The 26,202-nt window shown below is 33.9% G+C and overlaps 1 protein-coding gene across 7 annotated transcripts in view; it reads right to left on the bottom strand.

Moving 5' to 3' along the window:
• The window catches only part of GRIA4 (glutamate ionotropic receptor AMPA type subunit 4), a 386,448-nt gene that overhangs the window by 43,622 nt on the left and 316,624 nt on the right, over positions 1 to 26,202 (bottom strand). For all 7 annotated transcript variants that reach the window (XR_005202841.1, XR_005202842.1, XM_017544804.2 and 4 more), the window contains exons 10-13: positions 21,604 to 21,810; positions 15,690 to 16,060; positions 13,531 to 13,729; positions 6,223 to 6,470 (exon numbers count right to left, since the gene is read on the bottom strand). Coding sequence is in view for 5 of the 7 variants with exons in the window: in XM_017544804.2 (XP_017400293.1) it covers positions 6,223 to 6,470; positions 13,531 to 13,729; positions 15,690 to 16,060; positions 21,604 to 21,810 (1,025 nt within the window). In the remaining 2 variants the exon portion in view is untranslated. The remainder of the gene's footprint in view (positions 1 to 6,222; positions 6,471 to 13,530; positions 13,730 to 15,689; positions 16,061 to 21,603; positions 21,811 to 26,202) is intronic.

The following is a 26,202-nucleotide window of genomic DNA, read 5'->3' as shown; positions in this document are numbered from 1 at the left end:
TCTCAACTAAGAGGGCCCTCAGGTTGTACGGGGAAGAATCCACTGCAGTGTGATTATAATGCTTCTCTTTTTGCCCTATTTAGAGTAGTAAGAGTTAATGTAAGAGTTAAGGTCTCTCAGAAGAAGTTAATAGTTCCTCCCTCTGCTCAGCCTGTACTGAGGCCATCCAGGGTTCCTTCTTTCTAGTACTCTGTCCTTTAGAAACGCCAGTCTGGAGAATAGAACCCAACACAAACGATGTGCTAACAACAACAACAACAACGAATATGTCACTTGACTTTTGCTGCTATTCTGAAGAGAAATTAAGAGCCACTTGTGAACTGAATGTAAGTAACTTTATGAAAGTCATGATCCTATAACCTGAGATCCTATATTGGAGAGTAATTAATCTGACATATTTTCTTTAATAATTTAGTATAGACGGGGCTGAAGGGTAGCTTTGTCGCCATAGTGAGAATCTATAGTATGCACAGCAGAAACAAACAAAAAATCTCTTTCTTGGAAAATTTAAATATTGGTCCAGAGAATGCTTAGAATGAGGAAATCAAGGCAAATGCAATAGAAAGGGAATAGCATGGAAGCTTCATGCATTCACATCTACTTTGGTTACTTCTAAGGGCAAGCAAGCATTCTGTTTCACACACCAACCCTATGTATACATTAACACTTTACCTTTGATCTGAGTATGCTATCATCTTTATAGTCATAGGATTTGTCTGTGAGACAATAGTGTGAGGCTCAAGAACAGCAGTTTGGAATTCTGGCTTTTGTTAGAATTGTTGGAATTGAGATCTAGTCTTAGCTTTCTCATCAAACCTCATAAGTAAACTGCAAAACATTTTGGTAGCAATTTCATCTTGTTGAATTCAATCCCCTTTGAAGTGGTACAAACTAAAATGGCCACAAATTACTCATTTTCTCAGGAAAGTTACTAAAATATAACTTCTAAGTGTAGTGGTGAGGAGAGCTAATCCTTGAATTTAGAAACTTTTCAGTTTGGTGTTACTTACTTAGGCCGCTATAAAGCATCTCAAGAATGAATGACTTAAAAACTACCTGATAAATTCTCAGTTGGAACCCACTCAGAAATCATTTGTTGAATGAACTGTCAAAAGACTGAGGGCAAATCATTTTAGCATTTTTTTCCTAACCAATGGGAAGAATCACAAACATGTATAATAATATCTTCTGAGTCTTCAAGGAATGTAGAAAAAAGCAACATTTGTTTCTCCTTGAGGAGTTGTAATTTTGTCTTTTAATTAAATATGAAGGATTTAAATGAAAAATCTAGAATCTAAAATGCCCTGATAGGTTTCATGCTTCCCAGTGTAGTCAACATCCAGAAAGTGAGGGATGAAGTATATGGATTCTACTGTGCAATTATTTTTCCCTGGGACACAAGTAGTGTTGATAAATTTACCATCTGATGTCTCAGTTTGTAAATGCAAAATACTTGGTACCCATGATAAACGTCAGTATCTTTAATAGCAAACTAGGTAGATCTTTTATGCATATCTCAGAAAGGATTTATGTGTGTTTGTGTGTCTGTGCATGTTGAGAGATGCAAATGATTTTTGTTATGTGTGCTTGTCTAATCCTTAGCCCAACAGACTGTATATCAAAATATAATGGGATTTAAAAAAAATATGCTATCCATAGCATCTTTTAATATGGCACTAAAAACGAGGGGTATTCATAAGCAAAGATATCTCTTTTCATAATAGTTAAAAAATGTATGTACTAACCCACTGCAATTCATTTCCACAAGGCATGTTAAAAGTTTCTTCATTTGAGGCCAAACGATACTCTCAGTACACAGCTTTAAATTTCTGTAAAGTTTTTCTAGTATTTACTTTAAATACTAAGTTTCCAATATCAAAAAAACTAACATGCAAACTCCTTTTTCCTAAACCTTCTAATTACTCCCTAAACCTTCTAAGCACTCCTGAACTAAAGTATATCCCCCACATTTTATATGTGAAAGTAGTTCCTTAGAATAATATATTTTCCACACATGAATTTGAATACTGAGTTTAGTACACCTGCCCCAGCGAGTTTTTCCAAAGTGGAAGAAACATAGTTTGACCTACAAAGAACTCTACTCACCCCGAAGTAGATCTAGTCTAAGGCCAAGTGTCTTATGAGGCCAGTGAATTTGTTCAATACTGAAAGGAAAAGTCCAGTGAGAGATGTGGTATTCTAATTCCCATGCTGAGTACTTCCTCCCCCTGCCGTACTATTCCTGTGGGGCTCTGAGTTGCCTGTTGTAACCTAAGCATGATGTGCTTGGTTTCAAAGGATCGGTTCCTGTTGCTATGGGCTCCTGCAACTTGTCATTGCCAAGTACAGCTGGGCCTCATTTTTTCTATGTCTCACCCCCTGTTGCAAGTTCTATTGGAACTGCTTTCTTTTGAAGCATCCTTCCTTTTTTTCAGTGACAGACTATTTGTTTTACTTTAGACACAGTTCCACAAATCTCTCTAGAGGAAGCAAAGTTTGAATGGGAATTATCACTCTTGAATAATAAAAGTATAGGTAGCTAGAGTTTTTCACTTGGCTTCAAACATAAGGTCAAGTATACAAATCGTTCCAAGGGCCAGAGGAAGTGGTGAGATATGACCCACTGCTTTGTTGTCTGGAGGTATTTACAGACACTAGATACTGTGAATATCTTTAAAAGGGGTATTCTCATCTAACAACTACTTAATAGTAAATCTATATCAACCAAATGATGATTCACTCCAACCTTTAACAGGTTTATTTATTACATAGTAAAATCAATAGTCTAGTAACCAAGTATAGTATGGATAACGTAACAAAGTTGATAGTACTTTGACAGTAACGTATGCAACTTTATTATACCATAAATACTATAGTATAGAAGATGTTTATACTATAGTCAATTTGTATAGTAAAGTTGATAGTGTTGATAGTATTGAGAGTAAAGTCAAAATAAATATACTTCCTCTTTCATCTACACTTTACATTCCATTGCAATGTCATTGAAAGTGTATATTTTAAAACAAACTTTAAATATTTCTCAACCAGAGAAAGATTTTCACAATCATTTTGGATTGCCAAGGAGACTGGGATAGGGAGGAGGAAGAAAACCATGGCAATGATAAAATTATAAATTGTACTATGCATGTGAAAAAAAGATTACAAATTAATATACCTGGAATTGTTGTGTCACCTGAGAATTGAAGAACTGATATCAAAATACAATGAACCAGCAATTTCTGGTTATTGTTATTAAGTGATGGATCAATGGTTTTAAATTTAATTGCATTATGTCCAGCAAACACTAGCCTGAACAGCAAAGAGTTCTGCAAATCATTCTTTACCATAAAGACAGGTGCTAGTCATCACTGCTGTGATATTTTTCAGTTCAATTACAGATCTACTCTTTGTGATGATCCTTATTGCATTTGTTTTAAAGTCTGCATTAAAGACCCAAGTCCTAATTTTCAATTCTGATTGTATATCATACTCTTACTCTTTTCTGCTACGTTTTCTTTCTGAAGCACTTTAAACAAACAACAAGATCCGGAAATGTAAAACTCCCTAAACCAATGGAACATAAGTAGTCATTTGTCTGCATTCTCTGGTTAAGTGTAAATAGAAGGACAGATTACTGTTTTCTTTTGCTTAAAGTCTCACGTCACCTGATGAATCTGAATAACTAAGTTTGTGAGAAAGCCATTGTTAATCACAATGCAATACAAAAGTCCCACTACATCCAGAACTATTAACCTAAAGACCTGATTTACAAAAAGGTAGATTGTATAGGAAAACAAATTTAAGTCTCTATGGAACTGAATAAGACAGAAATACAGGTATTCGTTGATACCTGTATCAACGAATTTGATACAGGTATGTCCTCTTGACTTTGCTCTGATGAATACAATTATTTTGAATTTGCTTCTACAAACTAAATTATTTATACAGAAGATGATTATGAGCCATCTTTGTATTAGTTCACCTCATTTGAAACAGAAGAATCATAGTCAGATAAGAATGAGAATTCAAGCCTGATCAGGCTCCTGCTTAGATGGCTGGGATGAGACAGGGAGGAGGTGGGGTGAGGTGCATGCTGGTCAGCCTTCAGTGCCCTTCCAGTGTTCTCAAAGACAGGACAAAATGACTGTGGTTTTAGCATGCAGGGGCCAGCTTGTTCAGGAAATTGTGGCATATATAAAACAAAGTGCATAAACAAACTCTCCATCCAGGAAGCTGAATTTAACAATTGCCTCATTAACAAGGTCCAGGGAAGGACAGGAAAAGAGGGGGAAGCCAATGGCTGATTATTATACAGTTTTGGACAGATGAAGCCCTTCAGCTTTTCCCCAAACAATCCCTGTAGTGTGGATTTGACAAAGTGGCACATTTAAGAGGGAACTCTCTTGCCATTAATGGGAGTCAGGCAAACCCATAACTGAAGGCCAAATTCAGTCCCTGGAACTTGACTTTATCAGTAGACACAAGACAGAGGACAAGGCAGCTATATCCACAGAGAATTAATTAAGTGCAAGAGAGACATCCAGTGAATGTAATCAATAGTCTAAACACTGATCTACATATCAACCACCATTGCATTCTCTCCTCCTATTTAAAAAAAAATTATTTACACTAAGGTGCTCTCAAACTATGCTTTCATCAGAGATTCATTTACTACTTGGCCTCATTGAAATTTCACGTTCTTCATATTGCATCACACAAAATATACCCTCAAAGATGAAACAACCTGATGCCAGCTTAAGTTTCTGAATGGTTGAAATCGTTTTTAGGTAGAATATATTATGGGTAATTTATTTGTTTGGCTTTCTCCCTGCACATTTCTTCAGTTTCATATGGAATGTATGTTAATAAGTCTGACTTCAGAATTGCCACAGTCCATAACCAAATTTGTCTTTACTGGCTAGTTTTGTTTTATCTCTTTTTAATATTGTGCTTTTTGTAACATACCATAAAACCTCTCGCTTATTATTACAGTGTTGCTTGCAAACACATATATTGGTTTAACACAACCCTTTCCATTACTGACGTTTTTTCCTTGTATCTCTCTCAGCCCTTCCCAACTCAACACACATATCAAAATACATTGCAGTTACCCTTATGAAACCAATGAAAACAATTATAAGATTTATATTGCTTTCATTTCTACTAGGCAATAGTACAGGTCCCATTACCTTCACATTTCAGTGGCTTACCAGAGGCATCACTTTTTAAGATCAGGTTCTTGGTTAAGTCCTTTGGCAAAGATCCTGATTTCCTCTTGAATCTGTGCTTTGTATACATTTCTCTTAAGCAGCACTGAGACCAGAGTAATTTGTCGATCATCACTTTTGATGGGATCCAGCCCCATCAATTCAACAGCAGCCTTTATTGCTTAAGGAAAAGAGGAAATTCTGCCTCCTGGACATAAACATGTGAATTTTCTATGTCCAGGACCAAAAGGATGAAAAGGGCAGATTTAACCAATATTTCCATAAGAATGAAAGTCTCACTTAATCCACACATGTAACGCTTTGCTCATTAATCACATTTCAGGGGCCTATCTGTAAGCATTTTTGGGTTGCCATTGGGTCTAATTTTACAGATCTTACTTACACCACACTCCCTTTGAAATAGATGGGAGTGTGACTTGAGTAAGCTATAAAACCAGAGCTCATTTTTTTTCCTCTGACTATGATTGCTTTTATAAATAGATGTGATTTCAAACGCAGCATGAATACAACCTCAGGATAATCTAAAATAGAAAGATGCCACAATAAATAAAATATTGAAATGGAAAAAAAAGTGGTTTGCTAGAAAGAGGTTAATTTCTTCTGACTCAAAAACTAGTGGCCAGGCAAAATGAAAAAAATAATGATAAGATGTAGAATTATCACTGACACAATGATAGCGTATTGGTGGCCAAAAAAATTTGATGAGATATAAAGAAGCATATGCTACCCATGCCTTAGGCCCACTGGAAGCAGCTAGTGTTCAACCAGTTTGGTTTTTATATGGCCTTCAAAGATATATGTCAACAAGGATTAATTATTCCAAAATTTAAAAAATTACCTGATTGTTGATCAAAATATATGAAATGGAGAAAAAGAAAATAAACAAACAAACATACCATGTTCACACACAAAACAAAAATATTTCTCTCAGGCACATCAGGGAAGGTGGAATACTATAACAACACATGTTATATTGTTATACTATTCCACCCACCTTAATGAGGAACCCTTGGGCGTTGCTACTCCATAGCCTTTCGAATCCAGATTTCCTCCCACTTTCATCGTGTCACATGGCTTTCGCTGTTCAATGTATTCATTCATAGTGGACTCCAGGAGAAAGGCAAATTTGCCCTTGGATTTGCGGACACGAGCTACTCCCTCAGCTGTAGTCCTAGTGAACACTGATGGCTCTGCTGATCGCATGTAGGTCCACATCTTTTCATACACTGCTATTTTTGATCTCTGGAGGAGATTAAAATAAAATTAAATACAGGAAAGAAAGGAACAACATGTTAATATTCACTGAACCAAGATAAGAATAAAGTGTTTTAGTATCTTTCAATTGCTAACTCCAGTTTGCCATAGAGTAACATAATAGTAACATTATTCGTTTCAATTTTTCAAATTGGAAAACTGCCTTTAAACACTGCTTAAGGAAATCATTGAAATGACAGACATTTAAAAGTTATATCTGAAGAAGCCCACACCTCTTGTCATAACAGTTACTACACTCAGCTGCTTAAATAATAACCTATTATTATTATTTTGAGACAGAGCCTCACTCTCTCACCCAGGCTGGAATGCAGTGGCGTGATCTCTGCTAACTGCAACCTTTGCCTTCCAGGTTCAAGCAATTCTCCTGCCTCATCCTCTCGAGTAGCTGGGACTACAGGCACATGCCGTCATGCCTGGCTAATTTTCTATATTTTAATAGAGCAGGGTTTCGCCGTGTTGCCCAGGCTGTTCTCGAACTCTTGAGCTCAGGCAACCTGTCCTCCTTGGCCTCCCAAAGTGCTGGGACTACAGGCGTGAGCCATGTTTTTTTATATGTAGAATGAGATGAAAAGACTTGAACATTTAAAAATCATGTTTTATATCACATTTGTGGTAAACTTTAAAAAAGAATGTATTTCAAGTTTATAAAATTCCTTTTAATACTGTATTTTAGTTATAATGAATAAGGAGGGTTGTTGTTTTATTTTATTTATTTATATTTTTTAGAGACAGAGTCTTGCTGTGTTCCCCAGACTGCAGTGCTGTGATGCGATCATAGCTCACTGTAACCTACAACTCCCAGGCTCAAGAGATTCTCCTGCCTCAGCCTTCTGAGTAGCTAGGACTGCAGAGGCATGCCACCATGTCAAGATAATTAAAAAAAAAAAAATTTTTTTTTAAAGATGGAGCCTTGTTATGTTGCCCAGGCTGATCTCAATCTCTTGACCTCAAGCAATCCTACTGCCTCAGCCTCCCAAAGTGCTGGGATTATAGGTGGTGAGCCACCATGTCTGGCTGTTATTTTATTTTTATTATCTTTTTTCATGCCTCAAAATTTTAATAAACATGATTCTAGTAAGATATATATAAAAATGCAGTCCATATCGTCAGTAATTGAACACCAAAGGAAGAGGCTATAGCTTACAAACCAAATATCCCTAACATAAGAATCAAACTCCAGGTTGATTGAAACATTTTTAGACTTTTTGTGAGAAAATTTTCAAATGGAACATATATTGAACTGTAAAGAGACGTGATTCCAATTGTGCAATTTTGTATTTTAGAGAGTTGGCCATTCTAATCCTCTTGACTCCAGCCAAGAAACTTATTTATAAATTACTTCTGTCTATTTGATCTCTATCTATTAACACATTACTCTCAGTACTTAATTTACCTAGGTTCTTTTTCTTGTTACCTGCATTTACATTAGACTTTTCATTCACACATACATTTTAATGTGAAAATATATCCATGTGAACTCAAATGTCTCCAAAAGATATATTTAATAAGATAGAAAAGCCTTGGTCATGCATGGTGGCTCAGACTGTAATCTCAGTACTTTGGGAGGCCGAGGCAGGATGGATCACCTGAGGTTAGGAGTTCGAGACCAGCCTGGCCAACATGCTGAAACCCTGTGTCTACTAAAAATACAAAAATTAGCCAGACATGGCAACGCATGCCTGTAGTTTCAGCTACTAAGGGAGCTGAGACACAAGAATCACTTGAACCTAGGAGGCAGAGGCTGCCATGAGTCAAGATTACATCACTGCACTCCAGCCTGAGCAAGAGAGTGAGATTCCATCTAAAAAAAAAAAAAAAAAAAAGAAAGAAAAGCCCGAATCCTGTTGGTGCAACTGCATTTGTTTTCAATAATAAGGTGCTGCAATTCTGTGTCTGAGTCCAAATAAAAAAGTAATGAAGACCCCATTCAGACTTATGTCTTTGTGTGAGGCCCAATGCTGAGTAGTATGTACATTTATTTATATTTAGCTTCTTTTGTTTACCAAATTACAGAATTCAACAAGAGGCAGTTCTTCACTAATCAACAAATAACTTGAATACCTTGGCAAAGACAAATTATTCAGATGGCAAAGAAAGAAACAAATACAAGTAGGATTCAGATTTTGATTTCATAAGTTGGGAAATAAGTAATCAATAAACCTAACTAATAAACCACACAATCACTGATTTGCATACTTGAACACCAAAGAGAAAGATATTTTATGGGAAAGTAGATTCATATTTTGGGAGGGGAGGGCGGAGACAGAATCTCACTCTGTCATCAGGCTGGAGTGCAGTGGTATGATCTTGGCTCACTGTGACCTCTGCCTCCCGGGTTCAAGCAGTTCTCCTAACTTAGACTCCCGAGTAGCTGTGACTACAGAGGCCTGCCACTAAGCCTGGCTAATTTTTGTATTTTTAGTAGAAACGGGGTTTCACCGTGTTGGCCAGTCTTGTCTCAAACTCCTGAGCTTAGGTTATCCACCCACCTTGGCCTCCCAAAGTGCTAGGATTACAGGCCTGAGCCACCACACCTGGCCGGTAATGAATATTCAAATGTTGATAAATATCAAGGTGGGAAATTGACGTCTTTTAGTATATTTTGGAATGTTTTTATGCTATTAACACTTCAAAAAAATCTCATAAAGATTGGGGTGTGTGCGTGTGTGTGTGTGTGTGTGTGTGTGTGTGTGTGTGTGTATTTAGGCAATGACAGGTTACTCTGGCAACAAAATCTGCATATTAGAAAATTGCAAAGATTCTATGTCCTTCCTGGACAGGTGAGTAGTTGGATTCCAAACCCTCAAGTATAGAATCCACTAGGAATGCCATGTGGCCATGCTTCATTCATTCCATCTCTAAAAATAGAGTTCTGTTCCAGAGAACAAATTCTTTCATATTACAAGTTCTGAAAAATGTAACCTCTCTGAATCACTTGATACAGATTGTCTCTCAATGGCTATATTGGTAATTTTAATATTTAGAGAAGTACTGGTAAATTTCCTTTAAACGAATAACTACTTTTTAAATATATTTAAATTTTGACTTGAGAGTTTCACCCAAAAAGGTATAGAGCTCCACATACATTGCATACTTTACTGTGTATACTACACTGAAAACAGAAGAAATAAAATCAGTGTGAATATTGTTTTAATTGAACTATTTTATGGAATTTATTAAGAATGTAAAACATACCAATTACTTGGCAATTTTCCAGTTACAGCTAAGTAGCTTATTAAAGGAACAAGACAGTTAAACAAAACTAACATTGCAAAATGGAAAAAGTGTGTTTTTAGAGTTTGGTGTTTATAGAGATCACTTAACTATAGAACAAAGCACAGTATTAAAGCCAATGAATCTATTTAAAAGAATAAAGTACCTTTTGGTCATTGATATTTTTAAATAGTCCATTCCTATAATATTAATATGTGGAAAATTACTGCCGCATATATTTAAATACATTGAATTATGTACACCTTAAATGCAAAATAAGTTGAATTAATCCTTTTAAAATCTGGAAGAAAGAGGAATCCATAGAGTAGCTATGCTAAAAACAAGACGCCTTAGGTACAATAGAAATTTAATAATATAGATAAAGTGGAAATATAAAAGCAAGTGTTTTGAATAAAAACATTAGTCTGGTTTGTCACCATGCTAATGTTTAGAAAATCTGATTCTCATAAGATCACATGCATAGGACAGAGGGATAAGGGGGAATTGAGATGCGAAGGACTAGAAGTAATATCCCTGTGCTTTATCTGTGACTGCAAGAGAGTGATTGCTAAAGAGTAACGGCAAGCAAATATTTATAAATTTGATGAGACAGGCTAAACTGAAGAAAATTTCTGCAGATCCAGCAAGCTCAGTACGTCTCTGTATCAAGCATCACTGTATCAATTACAGTGATAAACAATCATTTAAGTCCCTAAAACCTTCAACTGTAGTATCTGTTTAAAAATGGGGGTATGGGAAGTGAAAAGATAGAAGTCATCAGTTTTTGATGTTAGAAAATTAATCTCAGATCGATTTATTTCATCTTTATTGTGAAACTCAAAGCATGAGGAACTATCCAATCTAAAGCACTGTTTTATTGCTTAAAACAATTCTTGGAGTTTTAAAAATGTGCTATCCTTTTAGTTTCCCCTAAATTAAGTAGTCCACCATTTCTACTTCTAATAGGAACTATGTACAAATATCATGTGTTATAGTAAATATTTTCATTGCTATCTGGTGAATTATTTTCCCCTTCCAGTAGCTTACTTGGCAAGACTGATGTTCTAGTGAGAGCTCATCAATGCATTATTTGGTCATATTATAAACCCTGAGATAGTAATCCACATCATTTATACATTCATGATTTCGCTGATGACTGTGATAGGCACAGGATAAAACTTGATTGAAATGAAAACCACTGTGTTTAAGTCAGGTGTGTAATAATGTGAAAGTACCAAAATAGAGAGGCTGACATTAAGTGACAAGTACAGATTCTTTAAATGCCTCTATGTTTAGGCTTACCAAGAAGCACAACACATGAAGCATATCAAATTTCATAATGGGGTGAAACCAAGGCAACAGTTGAATTCAGATGTAATTTTCCCCTGCGGCTTAATTCTTTTTTCAGTTGACTATAACTGTGACATATTTTTGAAGCACTGAGTATAGGTCATTGCCTAAGGCAGCCTAGTGGTGCTGAGAGATGTACCATTATTGTGTTCCTTTGAGAAAATGATTTCGACAGGTACAAAAATACCCTTCACATTCTGGCTTTCTCAGCCCATCGGACAAATGGTTGAGTTAAACCAGTTCAACATATGTGGGAGAGGAGGGAGGCAAACGGTAGGAAATGAATGAGATTTTATCAGAGAACTCAAATTTATGCATTCCTGAAACCCTGCTGTCAGGGGAAATTATTTTCTTGTCCCATTAGAGTTCAGAATGTTCTGCAACAATAAATACTTATAATATAAAACTCTTCCAATTTAAAAACTGAAGTTGGGTGGGAGAGAAAGGAAACAAGGAATGGTGCCTGCACAGTTTGTATGGAAGGCTCTATAAATCTAGGAAGCAGGTTTCCTCATTCTTATATTTCTCTTAATACATTTTCTTATCTACTTCACTAGTTTTTGAATTTAAGCATTTTTAACTTTATAAAGATTAGAATTAAGAATTTTCAGTGTGCTTAACACTAAAGAGTTTTACAGTGAGTTACTTTAGAAATATTTTCAGGGAATCAATATAGCATTTCTTCCTCCCTTTATCAACTCAAGGCAGAATGATGAGCCTGCAAATATTGTCTTTATTTAAATGGCAATCAGTCATCAATTTTTAGTAAAGTGCAAATGATAGCAGAAACTTGTATTTTATTTTGGTGCATATACATAGTGATTTTTAGGTGAAATCATTAAAATGTACTTACTTAAGGATGAAAGCAGTTATAAACTGACAGCATGGTACTGAAATTATGCTAAAGTACACTAGAGTAGTAATGTTTCTGTTACTAAGGTGTAGAAATAGGGATGTGCTAGGTAAGTTAAAAACAGTTTGTTTAATCAAGTTTATCCAGACTATTAATCAAATCTACTGTCATGAATATTACTTACAGTTTTAAGAAAATCTATATGTGCTTTGTAATTAACTTATACATTTTAGATTATTCCTAATAATACTCCAAATTGTTGACATGTACATTGTTCATTGCCTGGTTTCTTTTCTAAACAATGTCCAAGGATGAGTTTGAGTTTTTGAGTGATTTGCTCTTGATATGATATTTATAAACATCTGAAGTATATTAGGATACTATAATCAAATTATCTTTACAAAGGATAAATATCTTACAGAAATTCAAGTATACAAAAGTTAAAGCTGGCTTAAGGAGTAGCACATTTTGTTGTTTTTAATTTTTAAGATGAGTTGAGTGAGAAGATTATAAATAAATACATTTAAAATGAAAATGTAATCTCTCAAGTGCTGTATATAGGCATGAACAAAGAACTATCATTACTTTCACATAAAAGCTTAGGAAATAATAAAATATATGTTCCATCTTCTATGTTATTAAATATTCTAGTGTTTAAACAATTGACATAAATATAAAATATGTTTGTTTTTACCTAGTTCAGTATTTATAAAAATGTCACTCTGGTAACTTTTTAATTTTTTGGTCCTGAAGTCACAAAATGAATGCCTATCTGTTATCAGACATTACCAAGTGTATATCTCTAGATTTAACAAGAATAGAAAAAGAGTCTTTTGATAAAAAAAATTCATCCCCATAGTGAAACAAACACACACACACACACACACAAACCAAAAAAATCTCTATTGTTCCAAAGGAAGGTCAAAGGGACATATAATGCAATTATATCTATATATATAATGCAATTATACATGAATCTATATATGTAATGCGATTATATCAGTTAGAAAATTTTTATCTGCAAAGCAGAGAAATCAGCACAAACTGAATGCCATATAATTAATGTCCTAGAGAGGTGCCTAGAACTGAAAAGGTCTTCCTGTTATTATCTTGTGAGAAACCAAATATGCTGCTGTGAAGTCCATTGTTACAGGATAGATCATAGAATAATATGACTCATATAAGTAGTGTAATCTGCAATTAAGGTTTTGTGTTTCAAATGCAGTAAATTGCATGTATTCTTCAAAAGTTAAGTTTTTATTTTTAAGCTTTCAGCCCAAACACATACATAATTCCAATCTTGTCAGATCCAGTATTAGCATTATCAACCTTGGAATGTTTTGGATAAATTATGTTATAAAGTTGTTTTAATTATCTTTTCATTGTTACTATTCCTTAGGGAGTGTTCCTCTTGCAATATGAATAAGTCAATTAGCTTTTGCAAATTAAAGTGATTATAAAACCCAGTTAGAAGTATTACCCTTAAACATAGCTATTAACCATTGTGTTTGTAAACCTTATAATAGCTGAAGCTAATGATATAATTATTGGAAAAATTGCCTGAATTTCAAAATGATAAACATTTTATTGTTAGTTTTTTCCTTAACTTACTCTGAAGAATTCTTTTGTTGACCCTGAATCCAGTGTTCCATAGGCAATTTCTGTTTGTTTGGCTAGGTCTTCCGCACTTTCTATGGGAGAGACCATTCGCTCAACCGTCAGGAAAGCAGCGAGGTTAGCAGTATAAGACGATATAATGATGAGTGTAAAGAACCACCAAACACCTCCAACAATTCGACCTGAGAGGGATCTAAACATGGATAAGATAATGCACATTTTCCTTTCTCTAATTAACATAGAGAAAGAAAAGAAATACCATCAATTCATCATGCATATTTAAAAATAACAATTGCAAGTGTTGTTTTATTTTCTGAGCATCTACTCAAGAATGATTCTAGATTTCTGCATAATCTGATGCCTTCTATGGTATATTTAATATATAAATGCCACTGAAAATATGACAACCATTTCTTTCTTGTTGTTTAAAGAAAATGGCAGAAATGTAGAACTTAATGCTTTTCTTCAGCTACACAAGGGGAATACTTCATTGAATTCATTAATACTCTCCTGCCCTAATTTTTTAGCATCTCTGAAATTAGGATGCAGCCTATGACTGATGAGATAAAATATGGTATCATGGTTTAATTGGCAGCATTATTTCTCTCTTCGTGGCACATAAAGTAGCAATACATATGAACAGTGACTGGGGTCTTAGATTTGATGCAAGTTGGTAGATACCTTACTGAGACTAAAAGAGAGAACTTGTTTTTACCTTTAGTCAGAGCCCTGCTGGGACAATGAGACATAGGCCAAGGTGAGATTGGACTCCATGAGGGTCTAGAATTGGTCTCAAAGTGACCATAGTTGAGATTTTTGTTTGTTTGTTTGCTTGATATTCAATTCCTGAGCTGAGTGAAGTTTAAGCCATGTCTCAGAGTATCTTTACACACTGGTATAATGATTTTCTCTCTTCACTCTTTCTTTGGTATCAAGGATGTGTGGGCGAGTATGAAAGCAGAGCAAATGTGAGAAGAGAGTGAGTAAAAAAATCCAGAGAATGTTCATCATTGAACTTATTTATTGCAATCATTAAATGACTTAAAATTCCTGTGGCAAATTGTTGTAAAACACTTGTTTTAAAACTTAAAGAATGATTTCATATTTTTCATGGCATTTCCAAAGTTAAAATACTTCTTTATTATAATATTTGTTATTATAAAAGAGACATCTATTGGGTTTAATTTAATATTTGCTTAATCCTGGCTTTTAAAAACCATTACTTGATTTGCTTTCATTTCTTTTTAGTTCATTAAAGTTTTTTATTCAGATTCCTATGTTATTGGAATTTAAACATATTTATAATTTAGGTCTTAAGAAACACAAACTACATTGTGCCCAAAATGCCTCCTTTTGAGAAAGCATACATTTCTAAAAAGAAAAACAAAATCCATGTATTTGTGGTGCTAATATATAGTCAACAATTAAAGTAAGTATTTTTCTTCTCATACCTTCAACTACTACTTTCTCTATAAGAAAAATCATTAATTGCAAAAGAAGATTGCATTTTTGGTGAATATAGTGGCTAAATAATATCTTAGTTGTATCCAAAGGAAGGGAGTCATGACTCCACAGATATTGAAGTAGATTTCCATAAAACTAGCGTAGTGTTTGCACTGTTGGCTTTTTGCCTATTGCTTAGCTAATTTATGGATTGCTATATAAAACAATGTATACCTGGTACCTACTATGCTGACTCAGGTTCTAGGTAATTCCATGGCAGAAATCTCCCTTAAGCTATATGAGATGAGAATTAAGTCCAACATTAATTTTTGGAAATGAACAACAACAATAATAGCAAAAAACAGCAATAATAGCAAAAGTGTTTGTTTTATAAAAGGAAACAAAATGAAAATGAATTCCTATTCTACAATTTATAATTCAGCTTTCATTTAGCAAATCAGTGAATGAAATACTAATACTAAATGATTTTTGAGAGTTCTGATGGAATGCATAGTTTCTTTGCTATTGAGAAGCTAATGTTTATGATATATCCACATTTTGTGCTAACTTGGAAGAAATTGCTATTTGGGAATTGCAAGTCTTTTCTGCTTCAAATAGTCCTCTGTCTTCAGGAAAAGTAGAGAGAGAATCTGTACAACATTTATTTTTACTGGGAAATCGGTGAGGAGCTTAAGAGCTCTGAAACTAACCTGGGTGAAATGTCACATCCTTGCTGCATGAAAGCACCCAGGGAAAACCAGAGGCTGTTAAAGATGCCAAACTCATTGGGAGGCTGGTCGCTGGGTCCTTCCTTTCCATCCTCTGGCTCTTCTGTGTGCCACTCATATGGACTAAATCTACTAACTAGGAATAAGACCACGCTGACACCAATGTAGGCAAAGACTATGCACATCCAAATCTCATAGGCCAGAGGATCCAAGAAGGAAAACACTCCTGGTTTGGATTTCTGAGGCTTTTTGATCATGATAGATATGCCCAAGCTCATGAAGGGCTTAGAAAAGTCAATGACCTCCTCTCGTACCAAAGTGATTGTCAGAGGGGCAATGGCAATCTCTGCTTTCTATAAGAGAAAAAACACATGGAGACATAGGTTAATGGATTTCATGAAGCAATTAGCACTGGAGTGGTCCATTTAAAGCTAATCAGTCATGCATTTATTCTACATTTATTTTTGGAGTGCCAACAATGAATAAGGCTAGTGATAGATACAAAAATGAATAGCAATTTTTTCATAAAATATTACTTAAATAGCACAAAATATTTTTATTGGATTGAGTAATTAAATAAAAGGGTAGGAAACAGAGAAAGGGTGGATAAGCAAAAATAACTTGAACTCAAATTACTGTATTAGTCTTTAAGGATCTGGGCAGTGCAGAGGAGACTTGATAGTCTTTTCATATGGCTGAATTTCTGAATTTCCTGGCCAGGAATACTGCTGTGTCGCAGTCTTTTCTATTTCATTTGGAAGATTGCCACTGATTCATTACTTGGCCATCCCTTAATATTATGAATTGCAAATTTCAAACAGTCTTTTCTTTTTTATTCATTTCCAGCTATGAGAAAACAGATCATAAAGCCTGTGCTTGTATGATAAAATGAAATCTGTTGTTTGACAATATTTTCCAATTCAGCACACACACAAAAATCTGGAAATTGGCATTTATTTCTTGCTATCACATATTTTGATTTCTCTATCTTCATTTTTAAAAAAAGATTTTAAAAAACAGTAGATTCATTTCTAAGATATTATAATCATAAGACAGCTTCCATTTTTAGAGTTCTGTGATTTTGAACAATTTTTCTTAACTTGTTTCTATAACTGTAAAATGAGCATACTTTCCCCCACTTTACCTCATAAAGTTATTATAATTATTTATTGGAAACCTTAATAAGGTAATAGTGAGCATTTATTGAGGGATTCTGTGGCTGATGCTGATGTGATGCTGATCTAAATATTTTGAATAGCTTCTCTTTTAGTCCTCATAAGCATCATATGTTTATCATTGTCTAGATGATGAAACTGAGACTAGAGAAGGGAGATTTACAGATCATGGCAGCTCTGGGATTTGAGCCTGGGCTGCTTCTGTTAAATCACCACCATCTCTAAAATAAAGTGAAATAAGGTGTAGAGTGTAAAATCACACCACCTCTAAAATCAAATGAAATCAAGTGTAGTGTAAAAACTAAACTGTCACATGATCTACAAATAAAAGGCAGTTTTGACTATTTACTTTTAAAGGAAAATATTTGACATTAAGATGGCATCAGAAACATATTCAGATATATAAATTTTTACACAGAGGCTGTCACTCTTACTTTGACTCCTACATATCCTCAGGCTCTATACAGTGGCCAGGGGCTTGATACAAGGGCAACTGGAGAGTTAGAATGGGGAAGGTACATTTTAGTCACATGTCCCTGGGTGACTGAGAGTTGATCACATATACCTTCAAGAGGGAATACACTTTTTTTGCATCATAAATGCCCATGTATACAAGAGTTAGACCATTGCTGGAAGGTTATTATTTTCCCCATAGTTATAATTATATGTATAATTTTTGTTACATAAGTGATATGTGAACTTGCTGTAGAAAAATTAGTATATTTTAATTATTTTATAAGTATGACTCAGCCCATTAGAAAATGTTATTTTTATTCCCATCCTCTACTCTTGTTTTTTCTTTCCATATACTCTGAAAGACTTTGTTCTATGAAGAATATTTTAAAATTCTTTTAAAAAAGAATTTAAAACCATTATAGAACAAAAAATTGTAAGATATAATGTTCTAAATATTCACTTGTATTTTCCATATATGTTGCAATATTTTTCCCTATTCATTTATCTTCTCAAATGTTATAATGAACATTTTCCCATTTCAGTATATAAGTTAAAAGTAAGTTGTAATGATTGCAAATGCTTTATTGGAAATATGTCAAAAGGTACTCCACCATTTTTTACTTTTGCGGGATATTCATATTGTTTCCAGTTTTACAAAATTTAAAACAGTGATGCCATGAACATCTTTGAGGATAAATCTTAGCACATTTTATTTATTTAAGATAAATTTCTAGAAATGGAATTGCTGGTCTGAACAGTAATAATCTTTTTCATGCTCATTATATGCTTTGCCCAACTTTTCTCCAGAAAGTTTATGCAAATTTCTACTGTCCCCAGCACTATGTAAAGGCATGTTTAGTCTTAAACCTCAGAAAAGCCCTGTGTATCTTTATTTGTCTTCACCAATTTTCTGGAAGGAAATTAGATCTCCTTGTGTTAATTTGAATTTGTTTTTATAAAACAAATAGCTACTTGTTCTTTTATGTATTACTACCGTAATATGCCCCCACTTTTCCATATTGAATATTCATTTTTTATTTCCTAATTTGTGAGCATTTAAAAATATATTTAAAATATTCACTTGTATGTTCCATATATGTTGCAATATTTTTCCCTATTCATCAGTTGTTTTGTTTCCATAACTTAATTCAAGATTTTTTTCTTGTAATACATAGGTTTTAAATTTTGTTGTAGCCATATAAAATTATTTTTTTGTGTGTGTTTCCAGTCTTTGGTTTCATGTGTTAGAAAAATCCTTATCCTATCAATATTATATATTTTATTCTAGTACTTATAATTCTCCTATCACTTTTTGGTATTTTCAATGATGAAGTGTTCGAAAATTGCTAATTTTCCAAATAGTTGCCCTCCTGTACCAACAGAAATAAATAAATAACACCTCTTTTCACTTACTTAAAATATCCCATTTCATATACTACATTGTTCTGTGAGGTAGCTTCTGAAATTTTTATTTATACAAGTTCCCACTAGTGAGGGAAGAAGCCTTAAAAAGAAAGACATATGAGAGAAATGCAGGTGTTTTCTGAACTGAAAACTAAGTGTCATAGAAAGTGAACATGGGATGAAGGTGGTGACATCCATATCCAATGAGGGACACTTTCAAAAAGTTATAGCTGTGTGAGAGTCTAGAAAAAGACTAGGAGGGATAGAGATAGACTACACATGGACTTCCTCTGCCAACATCAGGGATATTACATGTGCGTTGTTTCGTTTCATAATGCCCAAATTGAGTGTGTAAAATGTCTCCCACAGGTAATTCTGGTGCTAGTGGACTATGGAATGTGCTTTGAGAACTATTCCCTCGGATTAAAATGCAGGTGCGCGGCACACACACACACACACACACACACACACACACCCCAAGTGTAGTAGAGGCCCAGGAGATGACCCTGGAGCAGCACACGCAGGAAATCAGGGTGAACTTGCTTTAGTGCACAGCTATGGTAGCAAAAAGGGCCTGAGAGTGTGAGAGAGGTTCTGGTCTTCTGGCTCCCCACATATGGTATGTTGGATTGCATGTAACTGCTTCACAGACAATCTGCATAACAATTATAGCAGCAAAGTTTGCAAGGAGTAAAGTAAAAAAAAATTATTAATCCAAAGTTAACAATTTTGCAGAGTTAATCATTTAGACATAATAGGCTTTGTTCTATAGAAGAGAATGGATTTAGTTTTACCTAGGGCCCTGGAAACAAGGCACTCATATATATATTAGCAGTAGGAAAAAAAAATGTGAAACAAAAACAAAACAAAACAAAAAACAAACAATGTTGAGAAACAAGTATAGACTTTGCAGACACCAAAATGGAAAGTATCTAGACTGTGGAATGTCTAAGAGTCATGGAAGAAGACTCCTTTTGGGAAAAAGTGGACAACCCAAGCATCAGAGACTGGAGTCTTTAACCACTTGCAGACTGGTTGAGGAATGAATATGATGATATTAATAACCATTATGTTATCTTTTGTCTCTCTGAGAACTGCATAACTTTGGGACTTCTTGTTATTGTGATGAGTATAGGACTGATATAACTTTTTCGCTAATTATGCTACTCCCTTCATATCCTTTGTTTTCACTATTTAAACAATTTCCCTTGATTGAAATGTGATCAGAACACTTGCAAAAGAGTGAGTCTGGGCTGCCCTGTGGGTAGGGACTCCAGAGAAGAGATGTGTGACAAATACCCCAGAAAGTAACTCACGTCAGCTATGTTGTCTATAACTAAACGGTAATCCAAGTGTGATTTTTTGACATGAAATATGCAAGAGTAGTTTCTGAAAAAAATGAATTACAGTAGTTCTAACAACTTGGATAATGTTAATGTCTAAGATATGCTTACTGTATCAAAAGTTTAAAATATTAACCAAAGAACAAATGCTTTTGAAACCCTTTTTCTTTGGAATTTAAAGCTCAATATAAAACTGTTGATAAACTCTGTGGTAAAATACATTTTGCTATTTTTTAAAACTGCATTTTTTTTAGGGTTACCTAAGCAGTCAGCAGTTCTTTCCCATGGATATAAAACTAACCAATTGCTTCATAATGTCAAGCAATTTCCTCATTCTTCAGAGGTTTTAGCTACTTTAGTGTATACTGTGCAAAGAATGTTCATTGCTTCATGGTCTAAAAGGCAAGATGCAGAATGATGAAACTGTTGAATTGCAGTTCTGGCTTGGAACGTGAGTTTCTCCTAGGACTCCAGTTATGTTTTAAATCTTTCTATCTTTATTGTTTTCTGAAGAAAAATGACTCTCTATGTAATTCCCCATTTCAAAGGGGTCTTGTGAGGATTAATCAGATGACATTTTGAAGGTGAAATATAAATTGGCTTTTAGGACATTTCATATTACATTTCAAGTATATGTTACTTTATTGATTACGTGATGATTAGAGTTTCCTATGAGCTATAGATTTGATTTCTGGACTTCTGAAATATTATGCCATCGCTAGCATGTGATAATTCCCGTTTGATTTTGACATTTTGCAGTGGTAACTGAAGACATTGATCTTGATATTGCTATGATTCAGGGAGAAGCATTTATGCTGTATTTGTCCTCAGGTATGAGTGTGTATACCCGATATCAAGTATACTTGAGGGAGGGGCATAACATTCTTTCATGTGAGGCCCATTTTGGAATAAATTCTAGCATTTGTGTTTTGCTATGTATACTAGTATAAAAAATGATGGCACTGTGTAAAGTTTAAATTTACTGTGTTCAGCAGAATTGTAAGAATCTGACATTATTGATGAATATTTAATAGAGGCTAAACTAGTATAGTGATTGCCTCACCAATTACTTAAAAGATATGAATAATTACAAACAACAGACGTATAAATAAATATCTAAAATAATGACCAACTTTACATTGTTTAAGGAAATCTTTTCCTACAGTTCTCAAATAACAGATTACTATTAGATTTGTTTTGTAGTGCTATACGCAGCAGCATCAAACTTAAAAGAATAATCACTCCAGATCTTAAAGTCAATTAAAACTAGGACTGCATATTCTGAATTTTTATCTTCTTTCTGATTTTGATCTTATCAAGTGTCAGCTTCTCTCATTGTTTGTGTATTGCATTATTAATGAAATGAAATAGAAAAAGATTTGAACATTGTATATGCCTGTTGGAATGTAGCTGCAAATTTTACAAACAGTAATAGACGTTTAAAAATTGTTATGTGCCCAAGGGAAAAGAAGTTTCAGGTATTTGTAAGTAAATTCTTCAATAAGTTGATTTGCTTACCCCATAAACAAGTTCTCCTACCATCCCATTCCAGATTTTTGTGTCTGCATCCCTTGCTCCATATTTTCCATCAGGGACAATGGCAATTTTATACTTGATACCAATATGTTTTGCAATTTCAGATGCCAAATCTACACAGTATCCTTCATACTTGTCATTTCCTTCAAACATTTCATGATTTTTCTTGTACATAACATATGGGGATTCCTATAATGAGAGAAGTAGAACTGTAAAGGAGAAATTTTAAAACAATTGAAAAATCTTATGTAACTTTCCAATTTCAGAATTTGACATAAAGATTATATTTAGTATTGGTACACATACTGATTTTTTGTAGTTAGAAATCAATAATAAAACAGATGAATATATAAATAAGCTTAGAATATATTAAATTGCTTTGCATTGGATGCTAAAATTGAAATATTTAATTTTCTATTGGAATAAGTATGAAAACCTAACACTACGACTGTGATAGAAGTGTCAGTTAATAATTATCTAGAGAAGCATAAATTATTTTCTTTGACAATGAAATTAGTATTTCTAAAATATTTCATGAAATTAAAGACTATTCAGTAGTCAGTGTCACCTAATAAAGACTAATTCAAGGTCGTAGGTTTCCATCTTCTGCATCTTATTTAACCACATTAAACTGTGACTTTGTTTAAGGAAAAGGCTACATCATTTTTCTTTGATCTCTAGTGTTTAGCAAGATGACTTTCTCAGAGCAGGCACTTGATACACTATTTTTCAAAGAAAAAAATGAATTAATAGTTTAAAAATTCTTATATGGTTATTTGCATTAAATTTGCTTTCCTAATGTTGTCCAATATTTTGGCTTTAAATATGGTTTGTGCTCCATGAACTTTAATTATTAATATAAATATTTAAATTAGTAATATAAATATAAAAAATTGGTAATATAAAATATTTCCCTAGTGATACTAATTTTACTCAAGTTGTAATGAGCACACACTTCAAGTAATATTTCCATTTAGTTTTCTAAGCAAATGAGACAGAAAACTGATAAATAATTATGATGAAAATCCTGATAAAATGAAAAAGTTTACCACTGGCTAATAATTACTGGGCAGTTTTCAGTTAAACACACACACACACACACACACACACACACACACACACACACATCCCCTTAAACTGAACCATTAAAAGACATGAACTAAAGAGACATTTTAGCAAAAAGGACTTCATTTTGTAAGTGGTACCTAAAGCTGCTAACCAAAGATAGACCTGGTGAATGTAATATGGAGAGAGTCCCTGGTCACATCTGAGTTTTTCCAGTCATTTGCAGACAAGCGGTGACCACCTTTGGCTACAAGATTATGGAGATAATGTACTTATATTTTGTAAATTATAGTGTAACATTTATTTGTAATCTCTCATAAAAGTCTTTTCTTTTTCCCCCCAAAATTCATAATTGGGGAAGTTGAATTTGCTCTTGGAGCTCTAGAAGGTAATTTATGAATAACATGGCAGCCTACACTGCTGCTGATTTTGTTTTTTAAGTACTTCATAAATGTAGAAACCCCTTTTAAAAATTTAATAAAACATGTGAATTACAGGACCTTTTATTTTCTAATAGAGATGCCCTAAATTATTCTATGGTGGGCAATTGTCCAGGATTGGTCCTTCTAATCCTGCCTTGGATTGGCATGGCCAAATGACCCAGAAGCCTCCAATGCCTCTAACTTTTTTGAATTTGATGAATTAGTTATTGTGAACTAATTGTTACATTTTCTTTTTTCACAGTAATCTTTTTAAAATATGAAAGAGTATGTAGAAAAAAGCAAGCATCACATATTTGTAAAATATTTAAATTCAGATTGAAATGGCTGTACAACTATCATCTATGAGTGTAACAGGCTTAAGAGTTTTTCAAAAGGGATATAGTTAAGGTTCCATTTGGTACTAAGACTGAAGGTCAATTCAAAAGTCTGCAATATTTGAACACATGAATTTTTATACTCAAGTACACATATTACTTATTAGCTTGTGTGTGCAAGTTTCTCTAGCTAGTATTTAAAATCTAATTTGCTGCTTTCTACATTATATAATAAACAATTTACTTCAATAAAAGCTATGTATTTATTATTTAATCAAACATTTATTAAGCACTTACTGTGTGCCAGGCAGTTTGCTGGGTGATAGGGACACAAAAATAAGTAAAATATGCTCCTTGTTCCCTTGCAATCAAACTCACTATATATATTTTTTTGTAATGATGGCAAAGGAGTATAAGGTGGAAGGAACAATAATAAAATACAGTGATGCCAAACAATGGCAGCTCTTACTTATTAGTGCTTACCATGTATCGGGCATGAAGTAAATTTCTTCATGTCTTTTCATTTACTTTTGACACTGGCACATTGAGGTAGGCGTTTCCCATTTTGCAGATGGGACAATGAAGACTCAGGGAGGTTAAGGCAGTTGTTCAATTTCACAGAGCTAACAAGTGAAAGATGTGGGAGCTGACCCTGTATTTTGATATTTTATTTTGTGTTTGTTTTTGAGAAACAATCTAGTGCTCTAACACCCAGGCTGGAGTGTAGTAGTGTGATCTCAGCTCACTGCACCCTCCACTTCCCAGGTTCAAGCGATTCTCCTGCCTCAGCCTCCCAAGTAGCTAAGATTACAGGCACCATGCCACTATGCCCAGCGAATTCTTGTATTTTTAGCAAAGATGGGATTTCACTATGTTGGCCAGGCTGGTCTCAAACTCCTGGCCTCAAGTGATCCACTTGCCTTGGCCTCCTAAAGTGCTGGGATTACATGTGTGAGCCACTGTACTCGGCTGACGTTATATTTTGAAATATCTGGAAAATTTTGAAGCTACAGCATTTATCAAACTATGTGCAATTAATTGATTTTCCATATGACTTAATAAAATATCTGTAATTTTTTGAAGCTATTATTGATTTATCAAAATATGTGCGATTAATTGAGATTTCATATGACTTAATGAGAGAGGGACCGAGATTAAATAAATGTATTTCTGCATTTTTATGAAATTCATTTAATGAAATTCTTCACATAATCTTCTAGGTAAACAGTGTAGATAAAGACTTTCAATTTCTTCTCCTAGTGTCTGGCACATAGAAGGCATTAAATAAATAACAAAGATAACCTGGCCTGTCAGTGTTTTCCAAATAGTGATATCATTATAAAGTAATTTTATTAGAAATTCTGGTTCAGGTTTTCTAAAGGAAAGTCAATATTAACAAGGGTTAGGTTATCTCTTCTGAACAGGCACGTGTCTATATGAGTAAAATATTTATTTAATGTCTTCTTTCATTTTTTCAGTATTTTCTTTCTTTTTTATTTTGGACAGCAGAGGTACATCATGTCATTGTTTTCCTGCTGAGCAAACCAACAAAGCCTAGAAAAGCCTTCAGCTTACTGCAGATGTTGATTAGAAATGTAGTTAGAATTTTTGCCCACCAAGGGGCATAAACAATTACTGAGATTCAGGATGGGTGATGTAGACAGCATAAGAGAAATGACATGATCGCACGCAGGGAAGTGGGGATGTTAAAAGGAGAGAAAGGCTTTCCTTAAATGGTCTCTCATGGTTGCTCAGCTCTGCTGTTTCTTTGACTGTGTCTCCTATTGCTTTTCTTTTCTTTCATGTCAAATACAAAAGAGTAGCAAATGCTCAACATTTGTTCAACCTCCTCATTTCCTCCATGCTTAATCTGACAAATTGTCTGCAACTAGGTCTTCAAATACTTCATACTAGAGTTAATACAAAGTTTAGGGGCTACTATGGGTGAAGAAAATACAAAATCTTTTCAATATAATGAATACATTCTAGCAAATCATTAAGGAAGATATGTGGGGTGTCTTTTTAAAACAGCCTTATGAATTCCCAAGTGTTTGATTTTGAATAAAAATCAAACAATCAGAGGGATAGAGTAACCTCTTATTTCTGTCTTATGTATACAACCTGCCATGATTATTATCAACTACTGAGCTCCGTAGGATGGTAATTTCTTAAAAGTTATTGCATTACTTATTAGTGAATATGAGTTTTATATTAAGATAGTTTCTCTAATGAATGGGCTTCTACATCTGCCCTGCTATTTTAGGAAAGAAATTACTCTGTTTAAAGCTGCTACATTAGGGCTTGCCTATGAAAGTATTTGTGTAAATTAATTAAGAAGATTTTAAATCAATAATGTATAATTTTCCTAGCAAGGATTTTTTTTTTGGATTATTTGTATTTAGCAAAAGTAGAACTATTGAAAGAAGATACTTGTTAGAAAGTTTTCAACATTTTCTAAATATCATGAATATAATTACTACAATTATTATTGAAAGTTGTTAATAAGATCAGTGTCAACCAATGTTGTTTTCTATGTGAATATTTGGTTCTCTCCAAAAAATCCTAATGGATGTACATAATTTACCCGATGGATAAAATTCATAAAAGTGAAGATTAAGATATCATTATTCAATTCAGGAAAAAATGAATAAATCTAAAGGCTGCACCACTTTAAATTTAGTCAGAATAATTTATTTAAAATTAATTGATTTATAAGCTCTTCAGTGAGTGATGTATGTGAAAGAGGAAAATTAATATTT

Source organism: Cebus imitator, unplaced genomic scaffold, assembly GCF_001604975.1.
Source record: "Cebus imitator isolate Cc_AM_T3 unplaced genomic scaffold, Cebus_imitator-1.0 Scaffold171, whole genome shotgun sequence".
NCBI lineage: Eukaryota > Metazoa > Chordata > Mammalia > Primates > Cebidae > Cebus > Cebus imitator.
Note: the sequence above shows the minus strand (reverse complement) of the source record. Positions and strands in the feature narration are given on the sequence as shown.